The 18568-nt window shown below is 45.3% G+C and overlaps 1 protein-coding gene across 20 annotated transcripts in view; it reads left to right on the plus strand.

The window, feature by feature from the left end:
• The window catches only part of FGFR2 (fibroblast growth factor receptor 2), a 100690-nt gene that overhangs the window by 39351 nt on the left and 42771 nt on the right, over window positions 1-18568 (plus strand). For all 20 annotated transcript variants that reach the window (XM_045506595.2, XM_045506593.2, XM_045506594.2 and 17 more), the window contains one exon: window positions 9040-9163. In XM_045506595.2, the coding sequence (XP_045362551.1) occupies window positions 9040-9163 (124 nt within the window). The remainder of the gene's footprint in view (window positions 1-9039; window positions 9164-18568) is intronic.

Genomic DNA, 18568 nt, shown 5'->3' on the forward strand with positions numbered 1-18568 from the left:
TGGGTACAACAGAGTATTCATTAACTCAGGCCCTAGGTCCTTAAGAGCCAAGTAGGGGAGGGTTTCTTGGTGGCAGCAGTGTGATACCCAGGAAGACTTTCCTTGGTGTACCTCTCACCTGTATTAACATGCTGTCATCACTTTAGATGGCACGTGAGCCCCTCCTCCATTGGTGCTGTGCTCAAATGCTTCTCTCTGCATAATAGGTCCTGGAGCCCTTTCCTGAAATACCATCCCCAGTAACTCATCTTGAGAGCGTTAGTCATTTCTTCCGCAAGGACTTTTGACTTTTGTCTTAACGTTGAAAAATTACTTTCTAGAGGCCAAAACCCAGAGGATAATTGGGAAAGCCTACGAGTAAATTTCTGAGAGCACGTGTAGGCAGTTTGTGTGTGAAACAGATGGGAAGCACATATGCAAGGTGGACGCCTTTGAAGCTGTGGAGTAGAAGTCCTGGAGTTGTCTTCCATGACTCCTGCTCATTGGTGGAAATAGTAGGTGGAGGATGATTTGTCTCTTTGTTCAGTTCTTTGACTGATACAGTGAAATCAGAGGCTGGCCTTTTTCTTTCTTTCTTTTTTTTTTTAAAAACAATGAATAGACAAAGATTTCATTAGGTGATGCTGGTTGTAAAGGAAGAGTTAAACCCCTCAAATCAGGGCCCCTGGGATTGTTCTAACCACCACATGTTCTCTGAAAACATAATTGATGCAGTTCCAATGATTTATTTAAATACAACATAAGTATAAGAATGGTGGTCAAAATCCTGGTGGTTAACTCATTTCCTTCCTTAAGACAGCCTTGGAAATAAGTACAAAGGGTCGATGAGCCTCCAGAAACTCCTGGTCTCAAAATAAATAGGACCAACATCATTATTATGGGTAAGGAGCTTTTTTGCAAATCTGAATTAGTGATTACAAACACGCAGAAAGACTAAGGGTGCCTAATGAGAAAATGCTGCTTGATTTTTAACAGGTGCAGTTCAGTTTTGATTATTGATGACAACATTCTGCTAAATGAAGAGCAGCTATGCTCTAAAAGCAAAATGAGGAACCTCCAGCAGAATACCGTTAGCCTCTCCCCAAGGAGGCACGGATGACCAGAGTATTTCTGTTGTTTGATGTTGGAGTCATTTCTGGAGTGAAAGAGAAGTGGAATTCGTGTGGGGACAAAAATCTCAAATCTGTTTTGCTTTTAAATGAAAAGGGCGAAGGGGAGGGGAGTACCACACGTTCTTAGGAACATGGGTTGCTGGCTGGCCATGATGAGGGTGCATCTCTTGTCTGGCGGGGCTTTCTCTTTGGAGAAAGAGGCTGGGACAGTGGGCCTGAGTGGCCTGGTGGGTGGGGTGGTGGTCGCCCCAACAATGCAGAGGTAGCCTGGATTCAGTAAGGGGTTTTCACAACAGTTGTCGTGCCGGGCATTTGTTTTGGGAATACTGGACACTCAGAAATTCCATTGAGCCCCAGAGCCTTCTGGGACTTGAAAGGGAAAAAGAGAGATCCATCATCTCTTGGGAAAGCATAGTTACCTAAAGCATAAGCGTTGTTAATGATGTCTTAGACCCTCCCTAGGTCCCCAGGTCGTGAAGTCACTAAAGGTCACAGAGGCTGACACCCTCCTGCCCACCTTGGCTCATGGGGCCTGAACAGGGGCAGAGCAGGGAGCAAGGTCCTGACGGGGGGTGTTTCCCTCTGACGTTTGCTTTGTTACTTACACACACGGTGAAAGAACCGTGCCTCCGATCACCTGACGTGAGGGAACCATTTCGTACAATTGTAGTTTCCATTCCGTAGCCCTTTACTCCAAAGCAAGACCTAATTGTCACCTGAAGGGCCAGAGTGGCGTCTAAATGTCCCCCCCCTCACTGCCAGCCCTTAGCCTGCTTATTTAATGAAGAAGCAAAGTGTCAAGTTTTCCAAGATGTATTTTTCCAGAAAGCAGGACCTGAAAGTTTCCACAAACAAATGTGTTATTTCTGTGGTTTTTTTTTTTTCCCCTTCTTCATAAATCTAATTCCATAAACCGTGGTCATGCTCCGGTGGCCCAGCTGTCTGTCGAGCCCCTTCTGCCTGTTTCTGGGTCGGGCACTTTGGCCCTGGTCTGCTGCTTTATGTATATGTGGCCACTGAAGGGAGAAGGAACACAAAAAACCAAAACAAAGTCAAAGAGAATTATGAATTAGGACAGAAAGCTCATTTTAATTAAAATGGCCCATAGAGCTCTTTGGTGTCCTGTGATTCAGTCTTATTTATCAAAGAACTCATGCTGAGCCATTCTTAGGTGATTAAGAGTCAAATTATTGTTTTTCTTGGTATGTGGGCAAAGGCTGGCTGGATGTTATTAATTTATTTATAATGACAAAGCATGACTTGAAGCAAAACTATATCTCCCTAATTGTGCTGACGCCTGGGCTTTTACATCAGTCTGGACAGTGGGCAAGTTGCTTAAGCTCTGGGCTTCACATCACTTATCCTTAACATGAGAAGGTGGGATAGGAAATCTCCATCGTCTGATCCTTTCCAGCACTAAAACCTGTGATTTAGTAGCATGACCATAACCCAGCATCAGCCATTTTTCATCTTAAACAACAGCATGTATTTTTCTTTTTAACAGAGGTTGCCTTTCAGGCTGGATATTTACTAGGGCTCTGAATAGTTATTACAATCAAATGTAGAAGAGTAAGAAGATGACTGAGATAATTAATAGATTACCTCAATCCCTAACTCTTTCCTAGGTAGGGTATGATTTAGCATAGAGGAGGTGAGTTTTGCTAAAAACCACTGTCATGCCACTTAACTAACTGCATAAAAACCAAGAGAGATCACGGGATGAAGCTCTCCCTCAGCATGGCCCTGAAATTGGCACAAGAGCCCACGGCATCCGAGAGGTTAGAATTCTCATGGAGCCCCTCGGCAGAGGGAAGCGTTGTAGAGTATGGACTGTTAGATTCCAAGTATATTTCAGGTCCGAGAAAAGACAACTCAAAAAAATTTCTTATAGTGACAACTAAACTGGTTGTTTTGATGCCTTGGTTAGATTTATATTTTCTAAGTTATTAAATGTTATGCTTAACACCAAAGGATGTTTGTTTGGAAAAATCACTATGAATATACTTTTTAATATACTTTGTTGAGATTTTTTTCAGTCAAGACATTTCTGCTTTAATCCCAGATCGAGCATTCTGTGATGAAGAGCAGGTGTATTTGGGATTCACCAACATGTACTGACCGCTTACCTGGGTCTTGACTGTTCTGGGTGCCTGCTGTGTATCATGGCGCTCTGTCCCCTGCACAGCCCAAGGAAGGGGGCGCTGTTCTTTTGCTCGTTTTAGAGATGGGGCTTGTCATGTTGCTTCTAGGTGGTGGAGCTGCCCTTTGGACCCAGGCAATTTTTGCTCCAAAGTTCATGGTCTTATTAAACTGCTTTCTTCAAATGGTGGTTCCATGTTTTATTTAAAAAAAAAAGAAGCCCACCATTATAATAAATGAAAAACACTGAAGGAGTAAATGGCTTCCCAAGAACATACAGATACCCATTGGTGTAAGGTATATTGTCGAGAGCAAAGTTGGTGGTGTGACGCTGTTCTTCTAGCTTCCATGACCTGGTGAGATTTGTGTGTGTGTGGTAAAAGTATAATGTAAAATTTGCCACTTATTTCCAAAATTTTTTCATCACCCAAAGTAGAAACTCTGTATCCATTAAGCATTAATTACTTAATCTTCCCTTTCCCAGACCCTGGTAACCTCTAATCTATTTTCCATCTCTGAATTTGCCTGTCTAGGTGTCTCATATATTTGAAATCACAGGAAACGTGTCCTTTTGTGTCTGACTTACTCCACTTAGTATGTTCAAGTTTTGACCATGTTATAGTATAAATTAGAACTTCATTCCTTTTTATGGCTGAATAATACTCCATTATATGGATATACCACATTTTGTTTATTCATTCATCTGTTGATAAACACTTGGGTGTTTTCCACCTTTTGGCTGTTGGTGGATGATGAAGCTATGAACCTTGGTGGACTAGTATCTGAGTCCTTGCTTTCAATTCCTTTGGATAAATACCTACGAATGGAATTGCTGGATTGCACGGTGATTCTGTTTAGCTTTTTAAGGAAGGCCATGAAATTTTTTGAGTTAAGTTCAAAAGGCAGTGGATGCACCTTTCTGGGCACCGCCAGGGAACAGGCATCTAAGAACAGCCTTGCATTTTGTAATTTACTTCCCACCTCCCCTGGTCCACTGTTTACTGAGTAGAGGGAAGAGTTTCTGCCACTGATCCTTGAAGATCAGAGCTCGTCCAACTCTTGTTCAGACACCTCCTGAAAAGCAAACTTCTTGGAGTTGAAGCATTAAACAGCTATTTGCCTCCACGTCTGTGTGGTGATAGGCAGCAGTTGGTGCCACAGCCCTTGGCACATGTAAGCTCAGGTGGTGTGTACACATCCTGGAGTGATGGTTTGAAGTCCCCCAGGAACCAGCTGAAAATAGGGGTCTGGAGTGGGATAGTAAGGTTTTAATGCATTCTAATAACAACTAGTCTGTGTTGAACTGTAGTTCATGGGTCATCTTATAAAGCCCAGGGTGTAAAGGGATTGCTGTCCTTCTCCATAATTTGGGCCCTGATGCTGGTGGAAGGAGGATTACCATCATACGAACATAGCGTTCATCGCCTTGGCCCAGAGCTAAACTTTCCATCCAGCTTCTGGATATTTATTCTGCTTGTTATCAAACACCTGGGTATTTGGAAATGTCCAGAGTTTTTTGCAACGTGGAAAGCAAACATCCAGGTGACAGCTGGGTCTTTGGCCTCCCACCTTTCACCTTTTGGTGTCACACAGACTCAGTTGACATTCCCAGTTGTCAGCTGAAGGCTGGGGGTTTAACATGCAACCGGGAGGCTTTAGGTAACAGGAATTCCAAAGAAACCTGTCTGGGCCACCTTTTGTCTTTAGAATGACAGCAGGTGGAATGTTTGTGGATTCAGTTTTATTACAAGTAAGAGAGTTTAGGCTATTAGCTTCTGTTGGCTTGGTTGCAGCGTTGAAGTGTATTTTTTTAAAGTCTTTAGTGAACATAGTTTTGAAACCCCACGCTCTCTCGTTTTGGTCCTTGGCAGATGAAAAAATACTGATGCATTCCACAAAGATTTGGCCCTGAGCAGGAATGAAAGGAAGGAGTTGCGCTGTGTCGGTTGATGCAGGGTTTCTCCTCTCCCTGGCTTCCGTGTTCGGTCGGCCAGGCCGGAGAAGTCAGAGATGCTGCAGGGCGACCGCTGCCCGAGGGAGGTGGAGAGAGACGTTTTATTTCACTTTTTTGTTGTGCGTGCGCGAGATTTCTGTTTAAATTTGAGAAGTGAAAATGCAAAGAGTAAACATCCGTAATCCCACTACTTAATTATATAAAGTGTGTTGCTAATGATTTAATATATTTTCTTTCTGATTTTACCTGTGTGTTTACAAGTCATGCTTACAGATTCGGGCCTATGGGTACCTATATGGTTGTGTGTGTGTGTATTTTTTTTTTTCTTCCACAAAATGAAATCAGGGGTATATATAATTGTATTCAGGCTACTTGTTTTATTTATCAATAACTATTAATAGTGTTTTACCAGGATTGAGCATAAGAATACCACATTCTTTTTAATGACTGTATGCGCTTCTTTTGGAATAAACTCTTCATTATTAATGAGTCTCCTCTTGATAGATCCCAGTTTTCTCTGTTACAAACTGATGCTTGAAGCATCAGTCCTGTTATGTGCCTTGAAGTAATCGTGCTATTTTCTGTGTAGGCCTGATTTCCAGAAGTGGAATTAACTGGGTCCGAAAAACAATGTGCATTGCTAATTTTAACAGATATAGCAAATTATTTTACAGAAGGGTTTTTCTCACCTGCTGTTCCTCTTCTCAGTTTGAGTCTCTGTTCCCCCCCACCGTCACCGAATACTCAATGACGTTGATCTTTCTAATTTTTGTTAATCAGCTGGTGAATAACAGTGTCTCATCATTGTTTTAATTTGCATTTCCCTTCTCTTTAATGAGGTTCAACATTTTTTCATATGTTTATTGGGTATTTACATTCCCTCTTCTGTGAAAGCCAAGGTGGTTTATGTGCTATTTGACCAAACCGAGCATTAAAAAGCTGAGAAATTGAGAAAAACCGTGTTGAAGATGACATCTTAACATTTTTTGCAGTTTCTTTAGGTTTACACTGAATCTTGGCGTGGAAACAGAGTGTTTATAAAAACACAGAGATCTTTGCGCCTCTGTTCCCCATCTTTGGAGAGTTACTGTTTGTAGCTTGTCGTTAAGCAACCGCTAGTTAATGGTAGGATGTCCCCTGCAAAAGTGTCTGTCTCCCTGTTGGCAGCTACCAAGGGCATCCGTTCGGAAAATGCCACAGCTCATAAAATTTGGGATTGGTGGTATGTCAAGGAATCAAATCCTGGAGCCATGGTGTAAGAAAATAAATATTAACAGGGCTGTGTGGGGCACTGTTGATTGAGTACCAAGGTCCCTGGAAGGGGCAGAAACACCCTGTTGGGTAAATGTGTTTCTCATTGGGAAAGCATTTTATAAATGCTGACGTATTAACATTATTGTAGTGCATCTCTAGGAAGTAAACACTCAGGGAACACATGCCCTTGGAGAGGGATCTTACCGTGGAATGCCACAGCCCCGGCGAAAGGCTGGAGCTGACCATGTGCCCTCGGGTTAAAAAAAAAAGGCAGCGGCATGCCAGGCTGCACTGGCCAAGATTTAATGTCTCGGGCCGCGGCAGACGCTGCCCTCCCTGCGTGGTTCAGGTCAGCTCCATTTGGAATACGCTCTGTGCCAGATCTGGATCCAGGCACAAGAAAGACATTGACAGTTTGGAAAGGGTCCAGAGTCAGGCACTAGCCATGATTAAGGGCTTATGGGCATGACATTTGAGAGGGGGCTCAAAGAACTGAATATTTACAGCAGGGCTAGATGCTGGATTACGTGGCTTGGTGACGTTAGGGCCTCAGTTACCCTCCACGTGACTGGTTCCTCAGAGGCCCCAGGGTCCCATTCCTGATATTTCTGAGAACTTGGGGAGAGGGAGGGTCCCACTGTGGTTAAATCAAGGAGCTGGTACCTGCCTTTTCCACACTCTGAGCCTACAGCCCCTGGGTAGCCCCCAGGGGGCCAGGATTTAGATAGACAGTTCTCCTTGCCCTGGAAATTTTAGCATCCGCATCTTGTCCTCCTTCTGAACACTCCTTCTATACATTCCTACCAAGAAGGAGCTTGTCCCACCTAGGAGGAAACATAGCCTCTTGTTTTGATTCTCGTAAAAGTCTGTGGCCCAGCCAAGAGCAGAAAGCAAGTCTTTGCCAATGTAGAGAGTAAACTCCATTGTAGGTCTGTTGCCTTTGAATTCACTTACTGGCAGGCATGTCACCCATGACAGATGATCTCCCCACCACCAGCTCCATGACGTTAGACTCTGCAGCCACCTCCATAGTTGTACTGGGGGCGTCAGTCTCAGACAGCAGCCGAAGCAAAGTGACAGCCCAGAACTCAGTCTTAATTCAGTGCTTGTGCTCTGTTAAGAGGAGTCCAGCCTTCACCCGTGTGGTCCTCCCTAAGACTGTCAGTGATGAGCAGCGATCTTGTATTTGGACTCAGCATCCCTGACTCCACTCTGCGGTGATGGCTCGTGCTGAACTGAATGCCTGACACGAAGAGTTGTGCTATAGTGTGTTCTTCTAATCACTTACCTCTGTCGGCTCTGCTTTTCAACGTGGACAGCTGCTCTGCCCTCCTCTTTTTACAACGGAGCATCCATGAGATGATTTTCTCTTATTCTCTAATTTAGTTCCTTGAATCACTCGTGTGCTTGCGAAGGCTCTGCTGGCATTATCGGGTTTTATGTGATTAAGCCAGAAAACACTTGCAGTGCTCAGGGAATCATTCAGAAGGTCAGTTGAAATTCCTGAAATGATAGTTAAGATGCATAGGCCCTGGCTTTTTTTTTTTTTTTTTTTTGGCCTTTCCATTTTTCCAGAATGCCTTGTCTAAAAGACCTTGAAAGAATGATTTGGATTGGAAGAGAAATATTAAAGCCATGAACCTGAAAGATGAAACCTGCATTTTGGTCTTAATAAGGAAAAATCATGCTTACTTGAAAAGCTGGGTCTACTGAAATATTTTAAAAGCAAGGTGGGAATATTAGAATCTAGCCTGTTTTCTTGTTGACAGAACTGGGGTGGGAATCACAATAACTTCTCTTCGCATGTGTTCCTTATCTTTGAAAAGTCTCAAGGAGTTTGTAAACAGATACACAACTTAAGTTTCCTAAGGATTCATTGCTCCCATATTTGGAATTCTGCCTGTATCTCTAAGAAACCTGTAGCATCTATTCAGTCACCACCAGAGATGGGAGAGGCCAGACTCTATTCTCAGCTGAAACTTCTTGAGATGTCCCGACTGCCTCTGAGGGCTGTGGGGAAAGATCTGAGAGGCCTTCAACCCGAAGGCTCCAGGAGCGATATCAGCACCTGCCTTGTGGCGTCTTGGGAGAGTCAAGGTTAAATTAGCTGAGGTGGGAAGAAGCACTCAGGGCAAGGGGCTGGCAGACAGGATGAGCTCACTGGCGTGGGCTCTGCGTGGCTCCTTGGTGCTGGAGGGGCTGAGGGTTCCCAGCAGATGAGCAGTCTGGGAGCTCACCTGCCTGGGAACACTGATACCGTGCAGGCTAGTGTTCTGGTTTCCCGGCCCTTTGGCAGCTCCTGGGGGAACCTTCCAACCTGTGACAGTGACAGACCCTCTCCACACGTTCTTTGGTATCTGAACACGTCAGTATCAGCTAACCAGACATCTGCCCTGGTGATAATTATTGTTTTCCTTTGTCACCATTCTGAGTACTTATTACGAGGAAAATTTAGAATTCAGGTAATTTTTTTTCTACCTTCTTTGCCTCCCTCAACTTCTTTTTAAATCAAGAAAGCAAAGCACCTGGTATTCTGTACTAAGATTGTTCAGTAGACTACCTTTACTTTTATATTTTCAGGTACGAAACCAGCATTGGAGCCTTATTATGGAAAGCGTGGTCCCGTCCGACAAAGGGAATTACACCTGTGTGGTGGAGAATGATTACGGGTCCATCAATCACACGTACCACCTCGATGTTGTTGGTGAGTCTCTTCTCCCCTAGTGGCAGCCGGACGCCAGCCTGCTGCAGCCTGACTCATTTGAAATTATGAAAGTGAGTCTTGTTCCTCCCTATACTTTGAGGAGAATTGGTTTGTTTTCATTTTTTCTAAACACAAGCTGTCATTTGGGAAAGATTCTTCTATCATTTGACAGTGTTTCTTTTCCCTGATTAGCCAGGTTTTCTGTGTTATGCATAAACCCCATGGGGGCAAGCGTCACCCTATGTCACGAGGATGTGGTGTGAGATGTGCCGATGTTCTGGAAGCTGAGGTTACTCTAATGAATGTTAGTGTGCGCAGGGAAAGGGTACACTTAGGCTGTAGGAGAATGTTGTTTTTGAAAGAAGGGCAACTGTAGAATGCTGACTGTAGAGCAAAGGAAAAAGTCATTATAATGACTGAGCTGATAGCTGGCTGGAGGAAGGTTAACATTAAGGGACCTTTCAGTTACATTGGAAGAAAGTCATTGGGCACTACAAGTTCGATGTCTGTTCCTAGAAGCTATTTCTTCTATGAAAAGATAGTTTTTTATGGGCTTATGAATACCTTTTAATCAAAGTGTTGAGATAAATATGCTATTTTAATGAAATATCTTAAGAGTCCACATAGCTTATCCTGGAAACTCAAATGTCTTCCCAAGTTTGGTCTATTATGATGGGTTTTGTTGTAACTGATGAAGAAAGAATGCTTCTCTGTCTTGTTGGGAGATTGATAAACTTACGTGTAGGATGTGTCTCGTTGTGGGATGGTGGGCTGAGATCTTTGTAGAAGCCATCTTTTCTCTTTGTCATCTACCCTGACTCTCCGTAGGGCCGCCTGTCCTTGAATCCTTGCTGTGGGTGACCTCATCGATTTACACATCTCCACGTGCAGGTTGCTGGCTCCTGCTAAGGTCTCAGCTCAAAGCTCACCTTGATTCATCTCACCTTAATGTGACCCTTTTTAACTGCACAAACTCATGCCCACCCACTGTGCATCTATAAACAAAGCCTTTTTTTTCTCCATCATTTCCTGCACACGTGTCCCTAGTATTGTTTCACATGTGGGCATTTCTTCTCCTTCAATAAAATATAAACTCTTTTGAGGAGAGAGACCCCATAGATACTTGAATTGCCCAAAGAGCCATTAAAATACTTTGCAAAAACTTGATTAACCGCGCTACATAGATTTGAAGTTAATTGAAGTTTTAGGTTAACTGAAAATTAGATAGAAAACCATTTTAATTTCCTATCAAGTTAAATTAAATCCATAAGAAACTCTGCCTTAGAAAGCATGATATAATCTTTATTTCCATTTGCAGTATTCAGTGAAAAAGTAGCATTTGTTATTCAGACACTTTATTGTGAAATTTGAAAGGTTTTTGTATGATGGAGAGTCTATAGATACTTGTAAAAACCTAAATTTTAGAGCCCTCTTTTCTCACAGATTTGTGAAATGTTTCTTAGTGAGAATCACTATGTACAGATATTTTACAGAACAAACACAAAGAGAAGTAACATTCAAAGACGAGAAGAAAACAGTTAACGTTTCTTTTGGCATTGACGTACCATAAGCCTATTGATCACAGAGCACACGACTTGGATTTTACTTTGGGCCTCGTGTATCCTGAGTTTGACATGAAAGTGTTTCTATTTAAGGAAAGAAAGATTTGGGGCTAAAAGTTCTAAATACTTAATTCTGAAAATAACTCATTTATTGTGGGAATAAAATAATTGTGCTGCAGCAGTCTTTGGGGATCATGGCTTTGCAGAGGTCTACAAATTGTGCAGTAAGATTGGTTGGGGCCGTTCCAGGAATCGGGAGTCGTATCTCGGCCACTTCAGCCGGGGGTCTTGCTCATAGCAGATTTTAGGTTGAGTTGTTATGTAAAACATTCAAAAGCCCCTCGCCCCACCTCCCCTTTGAGCTTGCTTGGCAGCTCGTCTCTGCGAAGCCCTGAAATCTCTCTTAGAGTTTAGGGCTGGATTTGAATCGGGCTGCTGAATAATGGAATTGTGCTGTCTAATGTTAATCCCCTGGCAATCAGTCTTGTTGAAAACAGCATATGATTCAGTGGTGTAATGTTGAGGGAGCAGAGAGTGTATGGAGAAATGCAGAGAAAGGCCTGATTATGTCACAAGTTTGGGAGATCGCCCAGCTAAACGTGGGCCAATAATGACACAATGCTGGTTGGGAATATCCATTAAAGCTCAACCCCAATAATTTTCCAAGCCTTGAACCTTCTTTATAAATAGAAGCCAAAAGTCAGTGGAGCAGAAGACATTTTCAGGAAAGATGGAGGTGTGAAATCTTTGCTCAAAACCCTAGTAATTGCTTTGAGAAGCACTAATAAAATAAGAATTGAGTCGGGCTGGAGTGTCTCGTGCAGACTTACAAGGCTGGCTGACAGTCATTCTGAACATCTCAACAAAGTCAAACAAAAGGGATTCAGGCTTGAACAGCGAATTTCTAGTGGCTCTCAGGTCCGGGTTTAACATATCGCTGCGTCATAACAGCCTCTCAGCCACGTCTCTGTTTCACAGAAAACCGGAGACTCTTTCCCAGAGAAAGTGAGGTCCATTCTGGTTCACATTCTCCGAGGTTTTATTTTTGTTGCTATGATACGCAGGCTTGGAGTTCAGATATTACGAAGCATCAAACCGGGGGAGATCTTTTTATTGAAATTCTTCCTTGGAAAGGCATTCCCATAAGCACTTTAATGTAAAAGCCGTGTAATTTAAGTGACGTTCTTGTGTTCTGGAATTAAACAGCGAGCCATTGTTGTATGTGAGGGACATGCTTTTGTTTATGGGAGCCCTTTTAGGAGCCTTGCTTGATCCTCATTAAAATTGACACCATTACTTTTCAGCCATTTAGTTGCAAAGGGAAAATGAGTGTGAAGCTCCACGTCTTGGTAACTGTGGTGATAATAAGACGGGCTCTCAAAATAGCTGGCTCCGGGGGGTGGCAAGTGGTTAGCTCATCAGTGAATGAGGTTGAAGCACTGGATCCTGCCTGGGGCCCTGCCACCAAGAAGCTGCAACCTGGGAGAAGCCACTTAACTTTTGGTTTCACTCTCCTCGTGTCTAAACAACGAAGCCGCTGAGACTCACTCACGTGAGACCAAGGCAGCCTGGTGTCGTGAGCGTAGTGGGTCCATCAGCCCGCACGCTGGGGACCCAGCAAACTGGGACAAACGACTCAGCCTCTCTGAGCTTGAATTGCTCATCAGTAACATGGAATGATGGTGCGTACCTCGTCCCTGGGATGGTTGTATCCGTTTCCTAGGGGCTGCTGTAACAGATCATCGTGAGCTGGATGGCTTAAAACAATAGGAATTCATTCTCTTGTCAGTTCTAAGGGCCAAAAGTCTGAAGTCAAGGGATCCGCAGGGTTGGTTCCTTCTGGAGACTCTCAGGGTGAATCTGTTTACGCCTCTGCCCTGGCTTCTGTGGCTGTCAGCAGTCCCTGGCTTGTGGACACATCACTCCATCTCCAGCTTTGTCTTCCTGTGACCTTCCTTTCTGGGTCTTCTCAAGTCTCCCTCTGCCTTTCTCTTATGAGGACACCTGTCATTGCGTTTAGGGCGCACCTTAAATCCAGGATGATCTCATCTCGAGAGCCTTAACCTAATCACAAAGATTTTATTTCCGAATAGGATCATGTTCACAGGCTCCAGGGGTTAGGACGTGGGCTTGTCTTTTCTGGGGCCACAGTTCAGCCCCCTGCAGTGACTGAGGAGTCTGTTGGGTTAACAGGTGAAAACATCCAGTTGGTCCCCTGGCAGCCAGCGGCAGGTGCTGCTTTCCTCCTCCCCAAGCCTGGAAACTCCTGTGGCAGTTAGAAGACATCTTACACAGCTTTCATGGACTCACCTGGGAGTTTTATTGAACAAGCTGGATGCTGCGTTGGGACTGACAGAACCAGCCAACTGCTGCCGCTCGCTGGTCCTGCTGACGTTTCCACCTGTGGTTAATGCTGTCATCGCGGATGTCCCGGGACTCAGATAGCTGCTTGAACTTGCAGAAGAGGGTCGTAGAGTTTGGCAGCCTCAAGTTCATGGAGTTGGTCTCATTACCTCCACCTCTCACCCCATTTTACAGCTGAGGAAATGCAGGATCCAGGCGGGTAACTGACTGGCCAAGGACTTGAAGGAACTCCGCAGCTGAGTCTAGGTTAACGCTGCGTGCGCCTCACTCTGATGTCTCTGTTTCAGGATCACTCTGTGGTGTAGACCAGCAGTGGCTGCTGCAGCCCATCTAGAAAGGGGAACTCCATGTTCAGCTCTTTGTTGCCCGAAAAACCCCAAAAAGTGAGACAGAGAGAGAAGAGGGGAGAGAAAGAGAGATGTGGAAGTATTCAGAAGGCCAGTTGCTACTTCTTACTCACATAGACCCTTTCTTTGGCCTTGAATTAGGAACTTCTCCTCCTTCTGGTGTCCAGCCCTGCATTCCCAGAGACCATCAGATAACTTGTGAGCTTTTCACCTGGCAATGGATATTTTGGGGAGTAAAGTGCATCAGAAGTGGGACAATACATACCCCTGTATCTGCGGAGGCCAGCTGTGCCTTCTCCCCACCCATCTACTTTCCAGAAATTTGTCCTCCCGAGACCAGAGCTGTAAGCGGCAGACGGTGTCTCCGTGGATGGTTGGGAGCTTGTCAGGGGCCAGGCGTCCCTTCTGGCTGCGTGGGAATCGCTCAGGCCCCCTCGCCAGCCCCGACTTGCTCGACAGCTCGGCACCAGGATGGTGCTGTCCACTGGCCCTTGACAGAAATCCGCTGTGACTCCGCTCTGGACATGATAGGACTCAGCCCGAAAGCAGGAAGGAATCCATCCTGGTGCTGACTGCCCCTCAGGTGTGTGTTTGGGAGGAAAGAAGTCTGTTATTCCAGGCACAGGCTGATAAGCCTGACCGTGGAGCTGACACCTGGCGCTGAGCATTTGGCAGCCTGTCCCCGGTGGGAGAAGGGGTCGTGTCAGTTGTTTGCTGCTGGGTGGCAGCCCCATCCTGGGAAGACAAAGGACCCAGTGTGATCCCTGAGCCACAGGCAGGGGACTGAGGCATGTCAGAGTCCCTGACACCACACTTCTCCAGTGTGAATTTTGCATTCTTTTTTTGGCGGTGGGGGGTGGTAGTAATTGGAACAAAGTAGCATTTAAATAAATGAAGAAATGGTGGTCTAGTTCATTAATTAACTGGTTTATTACTGAGTCTCTTGAAGTTAGGAAAATACCCATTCGCTTGCTCCTTACGGAAGACCCTCCTCTGTCCTAGTTTCCGTCCCATCATGGCTCTCAGACGCAGCGTTGGGTTCTCTGTGTGACACTGCCTTGTTGCAGGTAACACGAAGCCGGACAATACCGTGCCGCTGGAGCTGTGAGCGCAGTGGACCCCTGCCTCTCACCTTCCTTCCGAGGTGTAGCTCCCGGGCATTTCCCTGGGGCTCTCCAGGCCTCGGCTCCACAGAGCTTCTTGGGGTTCTGAACTTGAAGCATCTTGACCTAGAAGCTCCCTGGCCAGGCCTCATTTGATTTTCCAGATTCATGATTTTGCTGCCAATGAATTCTTTCCCATTTCTTGCTCTAACTTTAAGACGCGGTGTTTATGCTGATACTGGTTCTGCGTGCCAGCTCGACGTGAAATCTGGCTGGAGGGAGGCAGAAAGCCCCTCTATTGGGAAAGGATGGAAGAGCCATGCCCAGGTAATAGGGCACAGCGGTGCCTTCCTCAGTGGGCTTGTTCGGTTGACATGGAACCATGGAGCTGCAACAGGGATTGAGAAGGAAGCAAGGTTCAGCTGTTGCTTTTGTGGCTCCAGCAGCCAGTTCCTCCTTTCCTTCCTAACCCATGTATGTACCATATCACCCCTCAAGGGTCTCCGCTCCTTGCCGGGTAGCACCTCTGGAGGTTCTGGTGGGAATTACATGGGGGAGCAGTTCAAATTCTGTTTGCATCATTTGTCAACTCTGTGGCCTTGGAAGTGATGGAACTTCTGAGCCTCAGTTGTCTGGTCTGTAAGATGCGGGTGATGACATGGTTTTCTCATAACACCATCGGAAGGATGCAGTAGGCAGGCGGTGCTTTTGAATAACAGTACCCACGTGATCGCTCATCCTGTCATTAGGTGGTCCCACACTTCGTTTCATAGCTCTAGCCTAAGACACGCACACTCAGCCCAGCCCTGGCGAAAGGAGTGGTGGGTCCTCTCGTTTCCTTCGGGACAGAGATTTCACAACCTCCTTTGGTGGCTGCTGTTTAACGAGCTTTTTGGTTGCTACAGAGCAGCTCTTCATACCTGTTTCACAACAGGAATTCCAAGGGGTGAAAGCTGGCCAGTGGGTGGCTGCATCAGCCCTGAATGTACTGACTAGCAGATAAATGCTTTCCTGCAGGACTAATACCAGCTCGGAGTTATTCCTTCCAGGCACCAAGAGCAGGTGATGTCTGTAGGTGCCAGCTCCCGGGGTTGGAGCAGACACACTGGCCTGGATGGGGCATGCTAGAACTTTGCCTTATCAGCATGTTTGCCATGTCCTCTGCATGCCATCAGTTGCCCTCTGCCCCATAGTTGAGGAAGGAAACCTTATTGATTGCTTTAGATTCTGGCAGGGGTCCTGGCTGAGGTGGCTGGGAGAGGGCTAATATTTGATCTCTTGTCTAATCTTTGGCATTGAGTTGGGCAAAGGGGATGCAGAAGTGTTACAGACAAGTTAATGACTTACAGCATTTTGTAAGAAGAGGGTCTCTTCACCGTACCTGGAAATAATTCAGGTGGGGGCAGAGGGCAGAGAGGAGGGTGCTGCTGTCAGAGTGTGGGGGCAAGTGAGCTTGGATTCGTCAGTGGCACTCAGAGTGCCCAGTAATGAACTAGAATGTAGCAAGATTTTGATAAGCCTGGGCTGAACTGAAATAATAGAAAAATGGTTTGAGTTGCTTACATTTAGGGGTTTGTGGTTTCTAACAGATTGCAAATTCTAACGCAGGGAATCTTCCAAATTTCTTTCTAAACGTATACAGCTTCAATTAACTGTCACCTTTATTAACGAAAGACCCCATTTGGAATGTATTATGCCAGTTCTCATGAAGGTGAGCATAAATGCTGATAAGTTCTTCCCCTTCCGAATGGTACGTCCTCCAGAGTGCTTTTATGGATTCGTCCTTGGAACACCCTGCAGTTGCATTCAGGTCTCATGTTTGGTTTATTTTCACAGTCAGGTGAAGGTAGGGCAGAAGTGACCTATTGTAACAGGGATGTGCTCCTGACTTACAGGGCAGGTTTGAATTGGGAAGGTGGCGTCTAGAGGTTCTGACACCTCTTCCACAGTAGTGAGGTCATCACAGGTGGAAGGTGGGGAAAGAGATGGCTGAGGGGAGGGTTCTGGTTGCTGTTTCTATGGGGAAGTTTTTCTGTTTCTCCTTCTGAGAAGAGATGATGAGGTGAGGACATGGCCTGGCTTTGGAGGGAGAAGATAGAACTGAGCGCTCAACAGGGATTCTGTTGATTGTATTGTAATGTTAGTCCTCTCTCTATGGAGTATCCTGTGCTTGGCCAGAGGGTGTTTTTTAGACAATCAGTTGAATGAAACAGGGTTTGGCCTCTTAGGGTTCTCAGGTCATGGTACAAAAGACCCCAAACTGCCACAGTGAGAAGATGGTAGAGAAGGATGAAGATTCCTGGATCTTGATGGAACTATGTTTTCTCTCTTCCCAGAGCCTCCCCCTTAGAGAATTCTCTCAAGCAAGGCCTGTAGGAAGCCAGTCCATCTCAAATAGATGGGCAAATCACAGGTCAGATGGTGCCCCAGGCATCTTCCCTGTCATTCCAGGATGGAAGTGCTCTTTTTCAAGACAGGCATTGGGTATTGTTCTGGGAGAATCTTTGGGTCATTGTACTTTATTTGAAAAAGGAATTAATTCCTCATTGTATTTGGTTCAGTATACATTCTGGACTGAGACTGAAAGATGAAGGATTTAGTCCTTTAAATTTTATCTTTCGGACAAAAGAAACAAAACTGTTCTGTATGTGAAACCATCGCCCATTGATCAGTGGGCAGTCGGAGGGTTGCAGGCCAGCCTGAGGCCGCCCGTCTGCCTTGGGCAGTGAGAAGAGAAGTGGAATTCAGACTGGGAACCTTTTGTGATCCGGACGACTCTTTTGAAGCTTCTCTTTAGATGAGGCTTATAGCAAGGAATTATCTAGAATGACTTTTATTTTCAGGGCCTGAGTTTGCCTCTGAGAAAACAAATGAGGTTTTATTGTTCAACTTCTCCTGTGGTTCGTTACCAAAGGGGGAGGCGTTTTTTTGTTTGCTCAGATGGGCTGAAAGCTTTGGCTTCTACTTGAACCACCCCAGGAGCAAAATAAGGCATCCGAGGAATCAGCGTGATACATTATTCTGGATTTCCTCTAGAAGTAAGGCTTTTTAATGGTGAAAGTTGATGAAACTGTCGCCATCATTAGCGTGGACATCCTTCCACGTCTGTACGTATCTCTCTGCTTCATTCTTCCTCGTGGCCCGCATGCTCTCTGTCACGGACATCGTATGATTTATGTAATCATCCCGCTGTTGCTGGGTTTTTGCCTCTGTGCATCCTCTGTTTTCCAGTTACAAGAGAAGCTCCACTGACAAGCTTTGCACATACCTATTGGGCACCTGAGTGGATATTTTTCTAGGACATATTTCTAGCGGTGGACTCACTGGATCTTTTTTGATAGATGGTCCCATTTTCACCCTAAACAGCTTCATTCTGAGTGCTGCTGTCTTAGGAGACTCCCTAAGTGGTTTGGTTTTTAGCTGCTTTGCAAATCATTTGAGAAAAGCTATCCTAATTCAGAGTTCTTCCTGTGTAACAAGAGGGTATGTTCAATTCCTGGGCTTTTTTCTTTTTTAACGTTTGTTTGCAGCGTACTCTTCCTGTGAAGGGAACCCAGCCCTGCAGACACCAGCTGACCATCTTGCATTCCTGAGAGATGGTGCCCCCGCTCTGGCTAGTGGCGGGGTGCTGAGGCTCTGTGCTGGAGCTCCCCGGCGTGACTGCTCTCAGCTGTGTTTACCCCAGCTCCTCAGGAGGGAGCCTGGGGAGACTGAAGTCTGAGTTTTGCATCAGCTTGAAAACCAAGCACAATACAGGGAAGGACCTTGTGCAGAGTCCTTATGTCAAAAGAGAGAAAAGCCCTCTTTTAGTCAACTGGGCAAGATAAACACGCTCAGCTAATTGAGAAGGCAGCTTTTCCATGACTCTAGGACTATATCTTACTCACTCTGTGATCTTGTCACCTTTGCCATGTCTCTCTTTTCAATTGTGGTAAAATATACACGACATAAAATGTACCATTTTTAACCATTTTTTAATATCCAGTTCAGCGGCATTAAGTACATACACAGTGTTGTGCAACCATCACC

This window comes from Camelus bactrianus, chromosome 11 (genome assembly GCF_048773025.1).
Source record: "Camelus bactrianus isolate YW-2024 breed Bactrian camel chromosome 11, ASM4877302v1, whole genome shotgun sequence".
Taxonomy (NCBI): domain Eukaryota; kingdom Metazoa; phylum Chordata; class Mammalia; order Artiodactyla; family Camelidae; genus Camelus; species Camelus bactrianus.